We start from the raw sequence: 19,412 nt of genomic DNA, 5'->3' as shown, positions 1-19,412 counted from the left end.
AGACCGATCGAGCACTCAAACTAATTTTGAAAGAAGTTCAGCAGGTCATTCAGCGGCAGCGGAGGTATAACGGCACTTCTTTTTTTATGTGAATACGCTTGAGTGTGAAAATGCAAGCTGCGAATAAAATTGTGGATTTAATCTGAATGAATCTTTTTTGCTTTTATTTTTGAAGATGAATATTTAGTGATTAAACAAAGGACAGACAACAACCAAACCTCAATTATTCTTCCATAATGGTATATTTCAGTTAGGGAACAGAAAGTAGTTTATTCCAAAATCACATGCTTAAAACAAGAATTTTCATGTATTAGAATATGACAGTATTTATAGAAATACTAACAAAATTATGTATGAAGGTCAATAAGAATGAAGAGCAACAAAAATAAACACTAACCGGTAGCCAAAACGAAATGGAAAACGCAAATGAATTGTGAATATCGATTTATTGTATTGCTATTCATCGTGAACCATTATTCATTATCCTGATATCAATAGATCGATATTTTTCGAAAACTGGCATAAAAAATCGATTTGCCAAAAATATTTTTTTTTTCGATAAATCGAAACTCGGCACGCACAGCGCCAATACCACGTTTCATCAAAATCCGAAAGGCAGAATGGGTTCTAGAGGGTTATGAATAGGGTCACTTTAATTAATTATAACCACCCTGTACCTTGAAAATGCTTTTGGTTTGATTCTTCTGTCTTTGTAGTATAACAGTGATAATGAGTATCCAGAAAATGTTTTTAATGCCATCGCAACTCACGTCTATATATAAACGCAGTAATTGAAACAATGAAAATATTGTAACAAAATACACTTAAAATTATTTTTAAAGCTTTCGAAATGTGAGGAGAAAAGTGCATAAAAATAAATTAGTATCAATGTGAAGCTAATTTTTAAAAATTTAAAAATAATGTTAAAAGGATTTTGCTCTCTAAGAAGTTTCGAAATGAATGGAAAAAATTAAAATTTGGAATATTTTTGAAGTTAAAATTTAAAATTTAGAAATCTAATTAAAAGTTTTAAAAATTTTTAATTTCCCTAACTATCTACTGCACTCCGTATTTGAAAGTTCAAGACCAAACGGTTTGCTTTGTAGGGCATTTTGAACAATTATTGTATCCCCTTTTTCGCAATTTACAGACAGCAAGACAATCTATAAACATCACAAACAAATTATTTACACATTCGTACGGATCAGGTGAGCACGTGAACAGCCTTGAATAGCGTGACTTTTAAATTTTAATGCTGCTGATTTTCATTGAGATTAAAAAATGAAAAATGAGTCTTCGAGAAGCGATGCCAAAGTTATAAAACATATATTTTTTGCCGAATAATATTTTTTAAACATGTTACACATTTTCTTGTATATTAAAAACAATGATATGCAATTTTTCATACGTTCGCTTCTCAGGACAGTTCTTTTAGTCATATTCTTGTTTCTTATTCGTTATGATCGCAATAATAATCTTAGCTTTAAAAACATTCTGTTCTTTAGAATTTTGGACTCAGATTGTGATTGTAAGTTTCGTTCTAGGATACTATGCGTGGAAACTACGCCGGCCGAAAAAAGATCCAACCAATAAAGCAATATTTATCACTGGTAAGAATTGGTTAATTTCCTTCACATAATAAATTGTAAGTCTTAATTTCTAGAATTCGGAAAATATCTTGAAGCTGGTGAAAAATCCTGTTATAAAAAGTAGGGTGACCGAAGGATCAAAGCAATACGCATTTCAGAAGTTAAGGGAAGAATTAAAAACCAGTGATTAAACTTGAAATCAAAAATATGATTTTTTTTCTAAGAAGTATACGTAGAGAAAATATTATAATCGCCGAAAAATTCTATCCTGAGATTTCGATACTTTAGTCTGACAAAAACCATTACTGCGTTTCTGTGATTACCATAACTTAAAAATATTAAGGAATATGTCTGAAAATTTAATAGGGCATTTTTGTATCAAAATTTTAGATCTGAGTCAAGTAATGGAGTCTTACGTGAACACAATACCTCAAATTTTCTAAAAATTAGACGACTGCGATTTGGTATATAACTTCAAAATTGTTGATCCGTATGGAACTAAATGCATCCAACGGTTGAATTTCTATTAACATTATGCAACTATAGTTGTACAAAATAGAAACAATTTCGAAAAAAGAAATTTTTTAGGGGTTTTGAACTTAAGTTATAGATGCCGGTCAAATTAAAAAGCCAATTGGTCAATGGCGCATCAAAATATAAAAACGCATGTTTAAAATGTTCACAAGTATTATGGTTTAAGTTTTATTTTGAAAACCCTGAGTACGCATTGCAATTAATAATGAACTACAATACTCAGCAATCGTGGATAAATAAGCAGTCTTTCCATGAAAGAATGTGTACTTGATGATTTCGTAGATTTTCTATTCACATTTTCCGATGCCGTAAGAAAAACATAGAGTTAAACACAGAACCTAATCATAGGTATATCATGTATGTATTCCGATGCATAGGTATATGAATATGGTATTTGTATTATATTTAACTACTAGAATGTCTGCGTTGTATCAGTCGGGATTCTTTATCTCGGATACATAAATTTGGCGACAAAAATCAAAGAAATGAAAGGGCCTTGATTTTTCAAATATTTGCTATCAGCTTTGAAAACTCTTAGATATTGATATAAGAAATTATTTTCATTGTTAGTGGGCGCAGTTCTGTTCAAATTCTCAGGAATAGCTGGCAAAACTTAGAAGAATGCAACAGTTAATAATCATGTGAAAATGACGCTCATAAAATACATTGAAGGAAGGAATGAATGAATGATATTATAAGATTTCAAAAAGAGTTTTATTAATAATATTTTTTGTTGTTGAGATATTTAGTTCATTTCAAAAATAATAAAAAAATTATTCTTCAAACTATTATTAAATGTTCTCATTTCCCTGTATACCATTCTAATAATAATCACATGTTGTTGTTTAACCTGTAACAAATAAATAGCAAGTGTAACAACAAGTGAGTACAAATGTAAACAGGAAATAAAGCTTAATTTTACATAATTTTTGAAAATAATGGAAATAAGAACTAACTGCTGCTTGAAGAAAAGTTCTTCGTCTAGATTAGCCAATATAGTTCTTCCGACAACACAAGTCATTTCAAGAGGGGGATAGGAAAACAACCACCTTATATGGTTTATCCTGTGGTCAGCAGTTTGTGCCAGCAAGATGACAAAAAAAATCGAGTAGAAATTTCTTTTTCTTAACATCAGACGTGCCGGCTGCACGTAATCATCTGATATAGTTAGTTTAGTTATATTAACTCTGGGTTATCTCTCGGGACAAGCAAGCTATTAATAGGCGAAAATTGTTTTCTTTTAGTTTCCATTTTAGATTATTTGCTAATAAATATTCGGTAACGACGATAAGAATTGTTTGCAAACAACAGGATTAGTCAGCTTCATTTTTTATATTATTTTGTGAGAGTGTTGGTTAATTACTCTGAACGCATTTTTCCTTACAGGTTGCGACTCAGGCATGGGCCATCGCATGGCCAGAAGATTTGATGAGCTAGGAATGGTCGTTTTCGCTGGTTGCCTACAACCGGAAGCCAAAGGAGCTCTTGAACTGAAGAGTATCTGCTCCAAAAGATTACACATCGTACCCATGGACATCACGAATGATGAGCAAGTGCGGAAGGCAGTGGAATACGTGGAAGCCAATCTTCCTCCAAGAGAAAGAGGTTTGAATGGGTTTTGGAGTTAAATATTATAAATATTTCCCGCTCGTGTAAACAACGTAAGGTTTCGATTTCACAGATAGAATAGCAATTTACGGGATCTTGATATACGTCAGATTGATTGCTTGGTTTACGCTACCTGCTGCTCATGTAGTGTGGCAGTTTGGAGAGGATGATCTCACCTGAGCTGTCATCCTCTCTTTTTGACCACTGTCTCAAATAATGTCTCTCATTCCAAAATAATCTTCATCCACTTTCCAAATGGGAAATCAGTCTAATTGGTCGATTCACCAATATTCTCGAAAAGGAAATAATGAAAGGATCATCCATTTCAATATCGGAAGGTGACAACGGAATGGGAATACAATAAGTAAATGCAAATTTCTTGTTGATGGAAGAAGCAAAATGGTTAATTCATGTTTGAAAGTGAAAAATCTCATTGTTATACATATATACCAAATAATTACATACTCAGAGTGTCCAAAAAACAAACTTCAGCTTTAGATCTTTAAATATTGTTCCTAGGCACACATGTTTAAATACAAAATTTCATAAAAAGTTGCGAAATTCATTAAAAATTACACAAGATGAATCTTCGAGAAACGCAAAAAATATTTTTTATACATTCCTAAACCACAAAAATGACCGATGAATAAAATTTTCGTAAGAATTAACATGATGTGCCAAATTTCAGTATCTTTTCAAGAAGATTCCAAGACGTATGAAAATACAAAACTGTTTATTTAAATTGCTAATCGAAAGCTCTATCAAGGAGGTGACCGCTCCAATAAAGCACGTTTCGGCTCCATAAATAAAGGCATAAATGTTATAATAATGATCGTGTATTTTAAGAAACAGAGGTAGAAAAAAATTCTGTTCTATGTTATTTGCATGTATGTAAGACATGTGTTAATGATTAACCTCGCCATTTCTTTCACTCAACAAAGCAAGCAAAATAAAATATATTTATGGCGTTTAAATCCTTTTGAAAGTAAAACTAAAATTTTTTTTGACAAATTAGAGAATAACCCTTTAAGATATAGCATGTTCTAAAAGTCTTCTATAGTATACATAAGACTTCTATGCTAAGCGATTCCAATGTATGCATTCATATTTTCCGCAAAAATATTTATGTATTTAATGAAGTTTCATTCACTTCTACTTCAGTTTAGAGTTCAAATTTTACGTGAGCTGATAGAAAGGGGGAAAAAAGAGGGGAAGTGCGCAGTGAAAGGAATGAAACGGCGCAAGTCTAAAATTGTATGAATGATATATCTATCAAAATTTAAAACTTAAAAATATTTTTCTGAAGAAGACATTAAGACCAATGTACATAAAATATGAACTGAAAATTTTCGAAAGAATTCACTCCTGCGAATCAGCTGGTTGTCAGAGGGGGCTAGTAAATAAATAAAATGCCTATCTGTTAGAAATAAAAAATTTTCTCTGCAGAAAGAAAGCAGTAAACTTCGCATTTTAAGCCATTACGTATTTTTTAATATATGTTATTATAATTTAATAGATGGTGTTACCTATAAGATCACAATTTTATTATCTATTGCAAGAAAAGAAGAAAAATAAAAATATGTAATAGGTAATAAGTAATAGTAAAAATAATAGGTAATAGTTTCCAAATATGAAATATTTTTCTTATTCATTTTTATGCGCGAGGTTTTTAAACACTAAAGATCATTTTATATCTTCCAAAGAGGTGTATGAATATCCAAAGAATAAGTTAAGGAAGCACACTATCCAAAGTCTTTTGTTTGAATTTTCATATTTTGCCTAAATCTGCCTTCTTTAAATTCTCTTCATTTCCAGGATTGTACTGTCTGGTAAATAATGCTGGAATTTTGGCCTATACGGATTTTGAATTAATGACTTTCAGAATGTGCGAAGAAATAATCAACGTCAACCTGACAGGAACAATTCGAGTGACAAAACACTTTTTGCCACTCATATGTCGAAGTCCCGGTAAGTTGTGTTGCAAATGAAATCCGTGCATTATGAAACACAAACGTCTTACATCGTGGTACATTTCCAGCCTTTATCATTTGATTTCTTGAATGTTTAAAAATTGTGACAGTTAATATTCTTGCTTACTAATGAGGATTTTCAATCCGGACGAATGCATGCAAAGCCATTTCTGTATATTCACTTATCATAAATCTTCTAACACGCCAAATTTATCAAATGAATTTGGTTTTGAACTCATTTTTACTTTCTCTTGCACGAAGTATAGTTATCATCAAATTCGAAATTTTAACGAATCTCTTCGTTTCAGACCTTCATGAGATCGAAAAACACATTTTTGGCATTATGTCAGTCTGTCTCTATGATGTGAAAATAACTAAAACACGCTTTAAACTCCTTTCTGAGCTCCGGCTGTTCGATAAAATAAGTTAACACAATAGTTACAAAGTTACTATAGTTACTTTCAGAAGCATTTAATTGCGATCATTCAAAAAGGCAATGACTTAAATGTGCCAAATTTGGTACGTGCTTTTGTTACTGCAGGTGTAGCTCTGTGTCAAATTCTTGTTTCAATTGGGAGTGGGAAACACGTCTAAAGCACAAATTAGATTATCGGATACTACGTATTAATGGACAGGTCAAGGATAATTCACCAAAAATCTCGCTAAGGATCATACTATAGACTCAGTAAAAATGCTAAATTCCAGCCAAAGGTTAATATTTCTTAACTATTGTCGCCAACTTCATGAAACGTGTTCTCTTGGATAACACTATTATTAGACAGGAGGCGAGAAAATTTGGAGGGATACCATTCCTGCTGGTTCCAGAAAGAAATGAGAGGTCTCGGCTTAAGACAAAGAACAGTTGAATGTTAAATGTTCCTGGTAGTAAAAACATTTATGATAGGCATCATTATGATCCCGATGATGCAAACATGCCATATACTTTGGACGATATGTATATCCAAAAAGAAATCTAGATTTACTGGATTCTGTATGAAAATTCTGGTGCATTTCCAATGTCCTAGTCTGTAACATCTCCATTTTGCTGCTTGCAAAAAAATGTGGAGAAATCACTGGCTTTTTTTTTTCAGGCACAAGTCTCTATACAAAAACTATCCGTCATTACCGAGCAAGTGAACAGTTTTTGTAAAAGGAACCTAAAGTAAGATTGACATAGCATTTTGAAACACCCTGCATAGATGTTACATTAAAGCAGATGGACTGTTCTCCCCTTGACCTACTCGTATGCTTTCACAAAACAAGGCGTAATCTTCGACAGATTTGATTTCTTTTATCCTCATTCAAAAAGCGCACTGTCACCAAACATACTTGCTGCATATAAAAACTCTCTCTGCTTCCACAAATGCTTGTATTTTGAAGTGAAGTTTGTCGTATTGCGAAAGGAATCGAGGATGTAGTTTGGACATCTTATTGAACGATTTAACTTAAATTTGGCATTGATTTGGGTGTACATAACACGTTGTAAAATTGGCTAGTTAAAGTTTCGATTACATACAGATAAATAGATATGACAGTAAAAAGTCAAACTCCTGATAATTTTAGTAAAAAATTTGGCATATTTTTATAGTTGTGGCAACAAAATTATATTATTATTTTATATTTATAATTTTTGCTTTTATAAATTATCGTGTTCACGCCCGCGCGGATCAAAAGACAATCTTTGTCATATTCTTGAAACAACTTAATTCAATTCTTCAATTTTGATCTAAAGACAACATACCGAATTTCATTCTTCTAATTCATTATTTGAGTCGTTATGTTAACATGCCTATGGGCTGATAGATAGATTATTTAATATAAAAAAATTATTTTTTTTTCAACTGATGGTGATTTAAAACAGGGAGTTTTATCAAAACCAGAAACCGGTGTATTAAAATTTGAAGTTCTTGAGGATTACAATCAATTTGTATTTGCTAGAGCATAAATGTTATTGATATTTACATTTTTTTATTAGAAATTATTACAATTATTAACTGTTAATTATTTATTTTTATTTATACAGTCTTAATATAATCTATACGATCAAAAAATCTTCGGTCATTTCGGATTTACATATTTTTTTCAAATTTCTCCAAAAAGGCAGAGTTAACTGTGTTTGAATCTTGATAATGTAAAGATTTTGAACTCGCGTTTTGGAATGAAAAATTCGGTCAGGTGAATTTTAAGAAGACCAATCAGAAACTGATATAATAAGGAAAGAAATTATTTAAGCTCGCCCCGTTTCACGGACAACTAAAAATGATTTGCAATTTTCATTTTTTTTTTTTTTTTTTTTTAGTTTTATTTGCTTTGCACATCAGTTCCGTGTATTTTCATGAAAATTATACTATGTTTAGAAAAAAAGTAAATTTTTTTCATTATATCACAAATATTTCAGCTTATCCTATGCTTATAACATATGTCCATTAAATTATATAAATATATATATATATATGTTAGCAAAGTATCAAATTAAAATTTAAAGTAAACATGAGCAAAGTAAATGCGAGAAAATATGGAAAGAAATTTTAAAGCCAGATTTACAGGGTAGATTGTATAAAAATTTGCGTTGAAGGATCGATAACATTTAGAAAGATATCGGCATTATAACTAGATGAATTTCAGTTGCTTCATAGGAGAATCTAAATACACTCCTGTCCAAAATTAAGGTCACAAAAATGTTTTTCAAAGTAATTTTAAATGTCTACCAGTAAAATTTAAACAAATTATATTTTATATATTGTGAAGGACCTCCTGCGTAAAAGAAATCGACAGATTTGATGACAGAGGAATCCTTGTCTTGGGTGGCATAATGTTGGGCAGTCATACACCACTGCAAGTCTTCGATGCGGGTACTGTCAATACACATCTCTATAGAGATGAGATCCTTGAAGCCTATGTGAGGTTGTTCCGGGGTGCGTTTGGCCGAGACTTCATATTTATGGATGATAACACGCACAGAGCCCAGATCGTTGATGATTTTCGTGAGGAATAAGATATTCGACGTATGGACTGACCCTCGAGGTCTCCGGTTTGCAATCCTATTGAACATGTTTGGGATAGTCTCCGAAGAGCCATTGCACTGCGTAACCCCCCCCCCCCTCCTAATATCCTCCAAGAGTTAAAAGCCGCGCTTTTGGAAGAATGGGATTTGTTGCCCCAAGCATTTATTGACACCCTCATAAACAGTATGAAAGCTCGTTGTGAAGCCTGTATATCAGTGCACGGTGTACACACTCCATATTAGATAGGCGTTTCCCGAGATAAAGGCTTTATCTCTGATCATAATTTAGCAATTTTTGATATACCCTGTTTCTTAATCTTCAATTAAAATCTTTTCCGCGTTGTTATGTCTTTATGTTCTTTCTTCCATTGTAGTGTACCTCTGTGCAAAATTTCATGGCACACACAGTGAATAGTCTTTCATTTTTCGCAGATTTTATGTTTGTGACCTTAATTTTGGACATGAGTGTAATAGAAGTTCTTCCACAAATGGGTGCTTTTTAATTCGAATATTTCTGTAATATTAAATTCTAGAAAGTTTAGAAGTTTGTTAAAAACTTCAGTATGCTATTCATGTTACTGTATTTCTGTAGATATCTTTTGGACACTTCCAAAGATAGTTCGTCTAGTCCTTCTGGAAAAATTAGAAATATATGTGTAAATGTGGAATCCAAGATGTTTTTGATAATAGATTGTGTATGACCACGAATCTGTTTACAAAAAGGTAGTTGTAGACAGCTTTTGTGGAATCTATCTCTTATGATCTATTGCTTATTAGACATTTTTATGATAAATAATAATTTTGCCACTTCCATTTCTCGCGTCTGCACAGGTCGCATAGTGACTATAACAAGCATTCACGCCCGATCCCTCTATCCCCGAACATCGCTCTACACTGCCACCAAATACGCTCAAGAAGGATTTTTCTCCTCTCTCCGCTACGAATTACAAGAAAAGGGGGTGCTCTTGTCGAATGTGGAGCCCGGAAACTTTTCTAGAACTACCGATATAATGCAGGTAACTAAAGTACTGGATGAAAATGGATATTGTAGATTCCGTAACTTATAAAATAGAGTTTATCAACGATTATCACCTTTTCGAGAAAAAAAGTCGGGGAAAGGGGAACACACAGCAGTTCCTACTTTATCTTGATCTTCAAGTGAAAAGCGCAGTTTTTCCAATACTAAAATAAATAAAATTAATACCATCATGGGAAACCATGATGGTATTAATTTATTTTGTTAATCAATAATGCTCTGTATGCAGAGCACTTTTATGCAAATACATAGAAGCTCTAAAATATTTCCATATCATTTTTAGTTCAATAGAATATGAATAAAATGTTCCGAATGTTAATCCTACGAATTTGATTTTAAGATTGTATCATTTATAATGAGTTCTATCTGCTACAATAATCTAAAGTGAATATTTGTTTACTTATATACAGAATTATTACTTACGTATCTCAAGCATGTATTTATTAGATTTAGAGATTAGCTGCAGAATATCTCATGATTGCTTGCATGATCAACGACTAAAGAAAGCAACAGAAAGTATTTGAACAATTTTAAAAGGATTTTGAGACCGTTTAATTAACCTTTGATACATAAAGACTATTTTTTAATGTGTGGTCAAAGAGCCTTTTTTCTGGACTAAAAATCCGCGTCATGATTTCTGTGATAAAAATTTTGTGGATATTGAATTCCATTTATCTTCTACTATTTTCCAGAATCCATCAATCAAGATGCGTTTGCGTTTAGAAAGATATCTTTTCAGCAAATCAGTGGCACAATAGTCCATAGGAGAAAAGTCAAGGAAATTCGCAGGGATATGTTGGAAAGGTGTACATGCAATACGTGTAAAAGTTTCCATTCTTTCCCAAAGAATGCAGTGGTACTTTTCGAAGTATGACATCGCTTTTCTTAATGAAATTTCACTCCGTGAAAGTCATTGGCATAATGAAATGGGAATTTCATATAAGAATTTCTTCTATAAATATAGGACATAAAACTTTCTCCTGATAGTACATTAAGCTCGTAACATCCCCCGTACTTTTGGTTTTTATTTTCCCATTGTAGAACAATGCGACTATCATTCCCTAATTGAAACTGCCTCTGCATTGACGAATTTAACTGTATACATTTATTTCCCTTCGTTATCGATAGCAAATAGACTTAATTTTGCCGCAGTCGTTTAGGTGAATACACGCTTCATCAATGATCACAATGCATTTCCGTTATGTATGTAATGACTGAATAAGAGAGAACAGAGAATTATAACACAGTTGGTTAGAGCAGAGAACTCATTAATTTAACGAGAGAGATTTACTAATACCATTTTTAAAACAAGCTGATGCATTGTTATTACAAATGTGCTTCGGAAACTTTGTATAATATGCTTATTTTTGTATGTAGTGGACTCAGCGCCATCTGGATGAGATGTGGAACAACTTATCTCCAGAGGAGCAAGAATCTAAGAGCCATTTATTCGAAAAAACAAAAGAAACGGTGAACAGAGCAATCAGGGCCAAATCTTCTGAATCAGAGCAAGAAGCGAACTACAAGTACTTGTTACCGGATGTGGAGGACGCCGTGCTAGCAGAAGAGCCTCAGTGGCGGTACATCAGCGCTCCTTTGAGCTTAAAAATAGTAATGGGGTTATTGTTAAGACTTCCGGAAAAATGGTCCTTTGCGCTGAGCAAGAAAATGGTCACTTGAAAACGCAAACTTGAGAGGATGTTTCATCAAATTGTGCCTTTTCACCAAAATATAGTCGCATGTATAGTTGCTGACCATTATAGTAGAAACATTTAATTAAACAAATTTTAAACATTTTATTTTAAAAATTGAATTCAGAATGAGACAGATAATAAAAACATAAAAGAATGGTATCTTAAATAAAATCTTCTACAAATTGATTGCAAAGTCGTTCAACAAAAGCACAAAATATTTTTTATCTTAAAATATTCGACTGATTTAAATAACGAACAGTAGTTGAATTGAATGGGAATTATTCTGAGAAAGAGACATGGTAACATTTGAAACATCATTATAGCACGTGATTGAAATGTGACCCTCGAAAGCATTCACAAATGCTCATTTCCAATATTTGAGGCCATTTATATCAATGGACGAACACTATTTATAAACTTTTATTTAATTCAAAATATTATATGTTTTCTAAAATGGGCTCACTTCTTGATGTGTAGAATTTGGTTAAAAGTTTTATACTCTTAAGACATTTTCAACAATAATGCTCTAATTTAATTTTTAGTATTTAATTCTCGATCAATTGATCAATATAATTAAATTCTGATTCTATAGTGGTATCGTCAAATAATGAGTTTAGGAAATAATTGATTTCAAGATTTCCTATTATTCATAATAACTCCCTATAAATTGAAAATCGAACCGGTGAAATTGAATGAAATTAAAAATTTCTTACTTTTCTGTGTCCTAACAAACTAGTGTTTTTTAAAAAATGCTTTTATTCAATTGTAACTTCACCTGTTGCATTTTTATAAAGAAGAGACCTTTGTATTCAGTTTTTTCACTTCCTTTTTGATGTGCAATAATTGTAATATTTTGTACATTTACACTCTCTTGGGAATGATATACTATTTTTTTTTCAGTTAGTTAATCAATTAGCATAGTTGCATTTTGATCCATACTTGTGGAATGACCTAGTGGTGAATCTGAGGAAATATTATTTTAATTCCTATAATAATATAAGGGAATTTGTAATAATGATGTATTTTTAAATTATTTTTGCATTTTAAATTACTTAATAAATTCATTTAATTACAAATTTAAAATTCAGTAACTCGATGTGTGACTCAGACACATCATTATATGCTAAAAGATTAAACAAACCAATAGCCATAATGAAATGTTCATCTCAAATCTTTTTTCTTTATCAGCAACCATTCTTGAAATCAATTTAATTCGGCTACCTTCTACAACTGTAACCTTTATCCATATTCATGTCGCTCTGATGCTAGTTTTCTTAATGGTGTTAATGAAATAATAGCCATCAATTATGGAGATTTTTTAATGCATATCATACTCTTTGGAAGTGCAGAATATAAGCAGAATTGACATCAAAATTCTTAACTTCACATAAATAATAATCGTTCACTCGCCACATCAACTATATACAGTCCCAACTCTGCTTCCGTGAAAGATTTAACATGCACCGAAAACTTCTAATGTAATCATACCTGTCGTGGCTGGTTCGTGAGTGCTCTGAATAAATAGGCAAATAGAAAACTTAACAAATTTATTGCATATTCGTTCGAGTTACTCTACTCAGTAACTCCTTCTCCTCCAAGAGCAAACAGTCGAATGACATCACTCTTTTAATTACACTCGCGCTAGTTGCCATCTATGAACGTTTATTTTCTAACGCTTCAAAATCCAATCACTACACCCCCAACGTAAGAGTAGTGTTTATATGAAAACATAAACATACCTCTGAATTATAATTACGAATTGGATTTTAAAACGTATCTAATAACATCAAATTATCCAAATAAAAATAAACACAAATGCAAAGTTAACTCGAATGAATAACTAATTACTAATAAACATTTAAGAAAGCAATGAGGTAAAATAAGAAATGCACAATTGAATATAAATACCATCTTGATAATAAGAAACTCACTTATCAGTTAATATACATTAATATATACTTAATAATTATATAATCACTTAGTAAACATTAATACATAATTAAGAAAGGATTTCACTTGATAAACATTACTCAATTGATATTTCAAATACAACCAAAACTGCTGAATGAAAATTTATGACAAACACTAGAAAAAGTTATATTTCTGTAACTAATCCTATTTCAAATAGTTTTGCACATTATACTCTTAACCAAACTTGCGAATACCAATTATTCAACATATTAAGAAAATGATAAACAAAAAAACATTAAAACAAATATACATAATATCAAGCATTATTATTATTTTATAGTCACTAATCCCATATTGATATATAAAACAGAAAAATGATATTAGTACTAAAAAAATGTTTCAGTCTATTTTGGTAATAAACGTGACAGAGTATCAGCATGCGGCATTTTAGAACCATCGCAATGTTTTAATGTTATGTTGAATCTCTGCAAGGCAAATACCCACCTTTGTAGTCGAGATGACTGAGGAGCGCACTTGGTCAGATAAGGAAGGGGGTTATGATCGGTAAAAATGTGGATCTCGGAACCAAACAGAAGGGTTTCAAACTTTTTCAAGTTCCAAACTATAGCAAATGCTTCCCTTTCGATTGTCGACCAAGATTGTTGACTTTTGTTTAATTTTTGACTTGCATAAGCGATAGGGCACACTTTTCCATCAACAGTCTGTGATAAACACGAGCCAATCCCGATTGACGAGGCATCACAATGAATCACAAAGGGTTTGCTCATATTCGGGGTGTGTAGAGTAGGAGCGTGTAACAATGCCAATTTCAATTTTTCAAAAGCAACACTATGCATTTCACACCACGGCAACACATCAGGGCTTCTTTTCTTTGTTAGTTCCGTTAATGGAAAGGCAATCTCGGCAAAATTCGCAATATAATCACGATAATAGTTGAACAGGCCAAGAGAACTTCGTATTTGTTTCTTGGTTTCAGGTACGGGCAAACGAGAGATCGTTTCTAACTTAGCTGGATCAGCTTGATGCTTTCCTGAGCCAATTATATGTCCCAGGTATGAAATTTCAGATTTCGCGAAAGCACACTTTGAAAGATTAACAGTGAATTGCAGCTTTTCCAATCTATCCAGCACCAAATGAAGATGTTTCAAGTGAGAGGGAATATCATTGGAGAATATAGCAATGTCATCAATATAAGCACGGCAAAATTCTCTGTATGGTGACAATGCTTCGTTCATTTCCCTTTGAAAAGTTGCAGCTGCAATTTCAGTCCAAAAGGCATTACCTTAAAACGATGTTGTGTTCTATGGGTCTTAAAAGATGTATAATCCCGCGAATCTTCTTCCATGGGAAGCGAATAGTACCCCTTCAAAAGATCTAACACACTAATCACATTTGCCTGTCCTATGGAATATATTAATTCCGTTGCGTCTTCCATGGGGAAATCGTCGGTTTTAGTCGCTGTATTCAAAGCTCGATAATCCACGCACATCCTGATAGATCCATCCTTCTTGTTTACACAGACTATAGGATAAGCAATGTCAGCTGAGCTTCTCTTAGATCTAGTTTTAGGAGTTCTTCGATTTGGGAGTCTATTTGAGGTTTCAGCGCTTCAGGAATCCTGTACACGTAAGGTTTTTTTCCTTTCTTTATCGTCCTCTAATTATATCTTGTGATGACCAACCTTTGCCACTCTAACTTGTCCGGTAAATATTGAATGATGATTCCGCAATAAGTTCAGGATTTGACATTTCACTTCCTCAGAAAAATGTCGCAAATCCACTTGATCAAATATCTCTTTCCAGTAACATACATTTTTATAACTGGGGGATGAATAAACTTCTCCAAAGTCTGCATCATCTTCAAAGATCATGCCTACAGCATTAATTCTTGGATAGTATTTCCGAATTTTATTCGCATGACAATGACGAATTTTTCCAAGTTTTCTAAGTTTTACTTTATATGAATGTGGAGGGCAATGCTCGATAACTTCTCCAGGACCAGTCCAACGGGCATACAATTTGTTCGATGAATCAGGTATTAATAAATAAACTTGGTCACCTGGCTTAAATTCATTAGAAGCGGTTTGGCGGTTAAAATATTCTGCATATGCCTGCTGTTTACCAGAAGCGATGAGAGATGCTTCCTCTGCAGCTCTTTCTAAGTTTATTTTTTGCTCCTGTAAATAATCCACAACTGATTTCTCCATGTTTAACGGAATGGCAATATCACCACACCAGCTCGATTTTAGAACACTGAGACGTCCTCGTGCTTCATATCCATACATCAACTTGAATGGCGAAACACCCGTCGTACAATTAGGAACTTCCCTGTACGCAAAAAGCATTTACGGAATGTATTTATCCCAGTTACTCGGATCAGTTCTGATAATGTGATGGAGTGAATTTTTGAACACCCTATTATATCTTTCTTTAAGGCCATTCCCAGCTGGATGGTTAGGCGTCGTAAATCTGGGAGCACAACCTAATCTTTTCATGAATTCCTGGGTTAACTTAGAAATAAAGTTCGTTCCATTATCACTTGCAATAACATTGGGTATTCCAGTCCGCATGAATATCTCCAATAAAGCATCACACTTAGCTTTAGCCGTTAGCGAACGAAGAGGGATAGCCACCGGCCATAGAGAATGCTGGTCCATTAGACATAATACATACTTATGCCGACGAGCAGAAGGGGGTTCAATGGGTCCTATTAGGTCTATATTTACTATCTCAAATGGCAATTCCGGACGGAGAACAGGAGTAATAGGAATTTTATCAATAATTTTTTCCAGACTCCTCAACTGGCATTCTTTACAGGATTTACAAAAGGTTTAAATATCATCTGTCATATTTGGCCCATAAAAACTGTATTTAATTCTTTAACTAGTCTTTTTTAATCCCATATGGCATTCAAAAATTGATTCATGTGCTAATTTAAGAACTTGCTGTCTCTTATTTTTGGGCAAAACCAACTGACTCACTTTTTCGCCTAATATTTTATCCCGGTGGAATATTAATTCATCATTCATAAAAAAGTTTCCTTTTCCAAGCGATACATTTTTTTCTTACTGACTGCAAAGTATCACATTTTGTTTGTTCTTCTTTCAACGCATTAATTTTGTTTTTCTTATCCAAAGAATTGCTTTCATTTCCGCTCGGTTGTTCTTCGCTCTGACTAACTCCACAACAAATCATAAATTCATCAAAGCTCTCTTCCATCGGCGCCTCTAATCCAGACGAGTTTTGGGTGCGGCTGTGGTTTATGCTTTCTCTCAATAAGTTTAATACAGAGGGGGGGGGGATGAATTGCTCTTGAATTCTATCCGTGATAGCTGCAACTATCTCAATAGGCCTGGAAAATCCTTCGTTGTTTTTATCTTTTAATGATATTTGGAAACTCGAAAGAGTAGCGTTAATCCTTTCTCCAAATGCACTTTTTAAAATGAGCTTTCCTTTTTCTTTTTGTTCACTTGACACATATTTAGAATTTAAAACTGGTATCATAGCACCTGAGTCAACTAGGGTTTTCAGTTCTCTATTGTCCACACAAATATCAACGTATTGTAAAGGGTTGATATTTAAGCTTTTTTCACTATTAATTAATTCCGACTGAAAATTGTCTTCCCGTTTCTTTTCTGCCGCAGATTCTCTCAACTGCGATTTTTTATGTCTATTTGGGCAGTCTCTAGCAAAATGTGACAATCCACAAACGTAACAGTCTCTTGTTACTTTTCTTGAATTTGTAGTTTCGTTTTTATGAAAGTTTTTGTTTCTGAATTCTCGTTGATGCGGGGGTACATATTTCCGTTCCGAAAAATGTCTCTCTTCTCTTTCGTTGTAGGTTTGATGTTTAGAACAGTTATTCTCTTGATATAGTTCTTTCTTTTTCCTCACACTGTTTGATCGCACATTTTCATAATCATCTAATTTGCTTGCAGTTTCGTTTGGATTCTTGAATTGTGACCAAACATCAATAAAATGTTATTTAATATCTGTAGGTACTTTTCGCTTTATCTGTTCTGTTATGATTAAACCGGACAAACTTTCAAAAGTAGTTATTTCCAATCCTTGAATCCATTGCTCAAAATAATTTTTAAGTTCGTAAGTAAAATCGCACCAGGTAGTCTCCGGTCTTTTAAAATGAGTCATAAACTTTTGCCTGAATTTTTCCGGGCTGAGTTTAAATCGTTTCACTAATAAACTCTTGATGTGGTCATAGTCCTTAACTTTCTCGATTGGCTCTCGAGCGATGAGTTGGGTTATATCCGTTGGCAATAATCCTAATAGATGCGACACGTAATCTTCTCGTTTTATTTGAGCCCACTCGGCTTGCCTCTCGAACAACAGCAAATATAAACTGATATCACTGTTCTTTTCATTGGATTTCTGCATCAAGTGCCTGAGTTCTATCTTGGGAGTTGGTAATTCGACATCCACGGGTACACTGGAATATTGCAGCTTCAGTTTCTCAAGTTCGAATTCTCGTTCTTCTTGTGCCTTTTTCTCCTGCAATTCCCACTCTTCTTTAATTTTTCTTTCTTCAAATTCTCGTTCTTCTTGCTTTCGTTTTTGATCTTCTCTCTCTTTTCTATCCTCTATGATAACTATCATTTGTTTCTTCACAAACTCTTCCTCGTAATTTTTACTTCCAGTAATTAATTTTTTTAAGTCCACAATTTTCATCTCTAATGAAACAGTTTCACCCAGCTCTTCCGCCAACAACTTCAAATCTTCCTTTTTCGCACTGCCTAGGAAGGCCATATCGATACCGAAAGCACACACCTTTATCGAATAAAGTTCGATTTCAAGTTCGTCAAAAATAGCACGCGATTCTCAATCGTGTCGACTGCGCCAAATGTCGTGGCTGGTTCGTGAGTGCTCTGAATAAATAGGCAAATAGAAAACAACAAATTTATTGCAGATTCGTTCGAGTTACTCTGCTCAGTAACTCCTTCTCCTCCAAGAGCAAACACTCGAATGGCATCACTCTTTTAATTACACTCGCGCTAGTTGCCTAGCGCCATCTATGAACATTTATTTTCTAACGCTTCAAAATCCTATCACTACAATATCATTAATTCAATCCCATCTTATTGAGATATAAACTTAATATTTAACTGATGCAAAGTCATCACCGATTGGAGCAGTTTGTACGAGCTACTTAATATTAATCCCCTCTCCCCATCATCTTGACAGCAAAGCTAGAAAATGAAATTCTGAAACTTATTTCTGATATTCCAGAAGTTTAGCAAAATAGTTCATAGGAGAGGAGGGATTATTTTTTCTCCACCCCTCCTTATCAAAAAGTTAAACCTGCAAAAATTGACTAAAGTAGGTCTGGTAATTTAATCGAAACCTAATTAATAAAACTAATTAGAGCGTATGACAAGCCATATTTCGTAAAAGCTACAATAAATATACGCAGGGTATGTGCACTCTTAACACTGAGCTTCTAATATCATCGATGATTCATCGACCGAAGAGCGAAATGCATTAAAACAAGGACAATTAAGTTTCCCCGGCTTGTGAAATCTGGAAATAATTTCGTACAAACCAGTAAAAAAATGATTTAATTGCAAATCGCCTTAAAACACAATTTTAAAAAAGTAATTTGGAATTACCAGTACTGATGAAGCAGTTAAAATATCTATTGGAAATTTTTACAATACCCCTTCATCCAATCAAATAACGAAAAGTAAGACTTTCTTAAATAGTAGATTTTATCCAAAAATACTTAAGAAATCCTCGATAACACTAACAAAATCTCAAGAATCTATCTCTGAAAACCCTACCCAAATCCGCCAAATTAATTAATTTTATGTTTAAATTCAAATGCTTTCCAAAGTAGCAAAAGTGTCGAAAATCTCCCGATTCTCAAACTTGGTCCTGTCCTCTGGTTTCAAACTTGGTCCCACTAAAGTTGTCGGCTATTCCACTTTAACTCGCCCTTAATAAACTAGTAGAAAAACTAATTCTCACAAGGTCTCTAAAACATACTAACAGAATCAGAATCCCGATCCCTCAGCAATTCGGAATCATGCCTAAA

General features: G+C 33.2%; 1 protein-coding gene across 1 annotated transcript; it reads left to right on the top strand.

Moving 5' to 3' along the window:
- The first annotated feature begins 1,442 nt into the window (after positions 1 to 1,442).
- Positions 1,443 to 11,621, top strand: LOC129964219 (D-beta-hydroxybutyrate dehydrogenase, mitochondrial-like). Its single transcript, XM_056078940.1, has 5 exons — positions 1,443 to 1,610; positions 3,510 to 3,728; positions 5,547 to 5,699; positions 9,537 to 9,721; positions 11,119 to 11,621. Exons 1-5 carry the CDS (start codon positions 1,460 to 1,462, stop codon positions 11,419 to 11,421), a joined length of 1,011 nt encoding a protein of 336 aa, XP_055934915.1. The 5' UTR covers positions 1,443 to 1,459; the 3' UTR covers positions 11,422 to 11,621.
- Positions 11,622 to 19,412: the final 7,791 nt, after the last annotated feature.

Source organism: Argiope bruennichi, chromosome 3, assembly GCF_947563725.1.
Source record: "Argiope bruennichi chromosome 3, qqArgBrue1.1, whole genome shotgun sequence".
Classification (NCBI taxonomy): Eukaryota; Metazoa; Arthropoda; class Arachnida; order Araneae; family Araneidae; genus Argiope; species Argiope bruennichi.
Note: the sequence above shows the minus strand (reverse complement) of the source record. Positions and strands in the feature narration are given on the sequence as shown.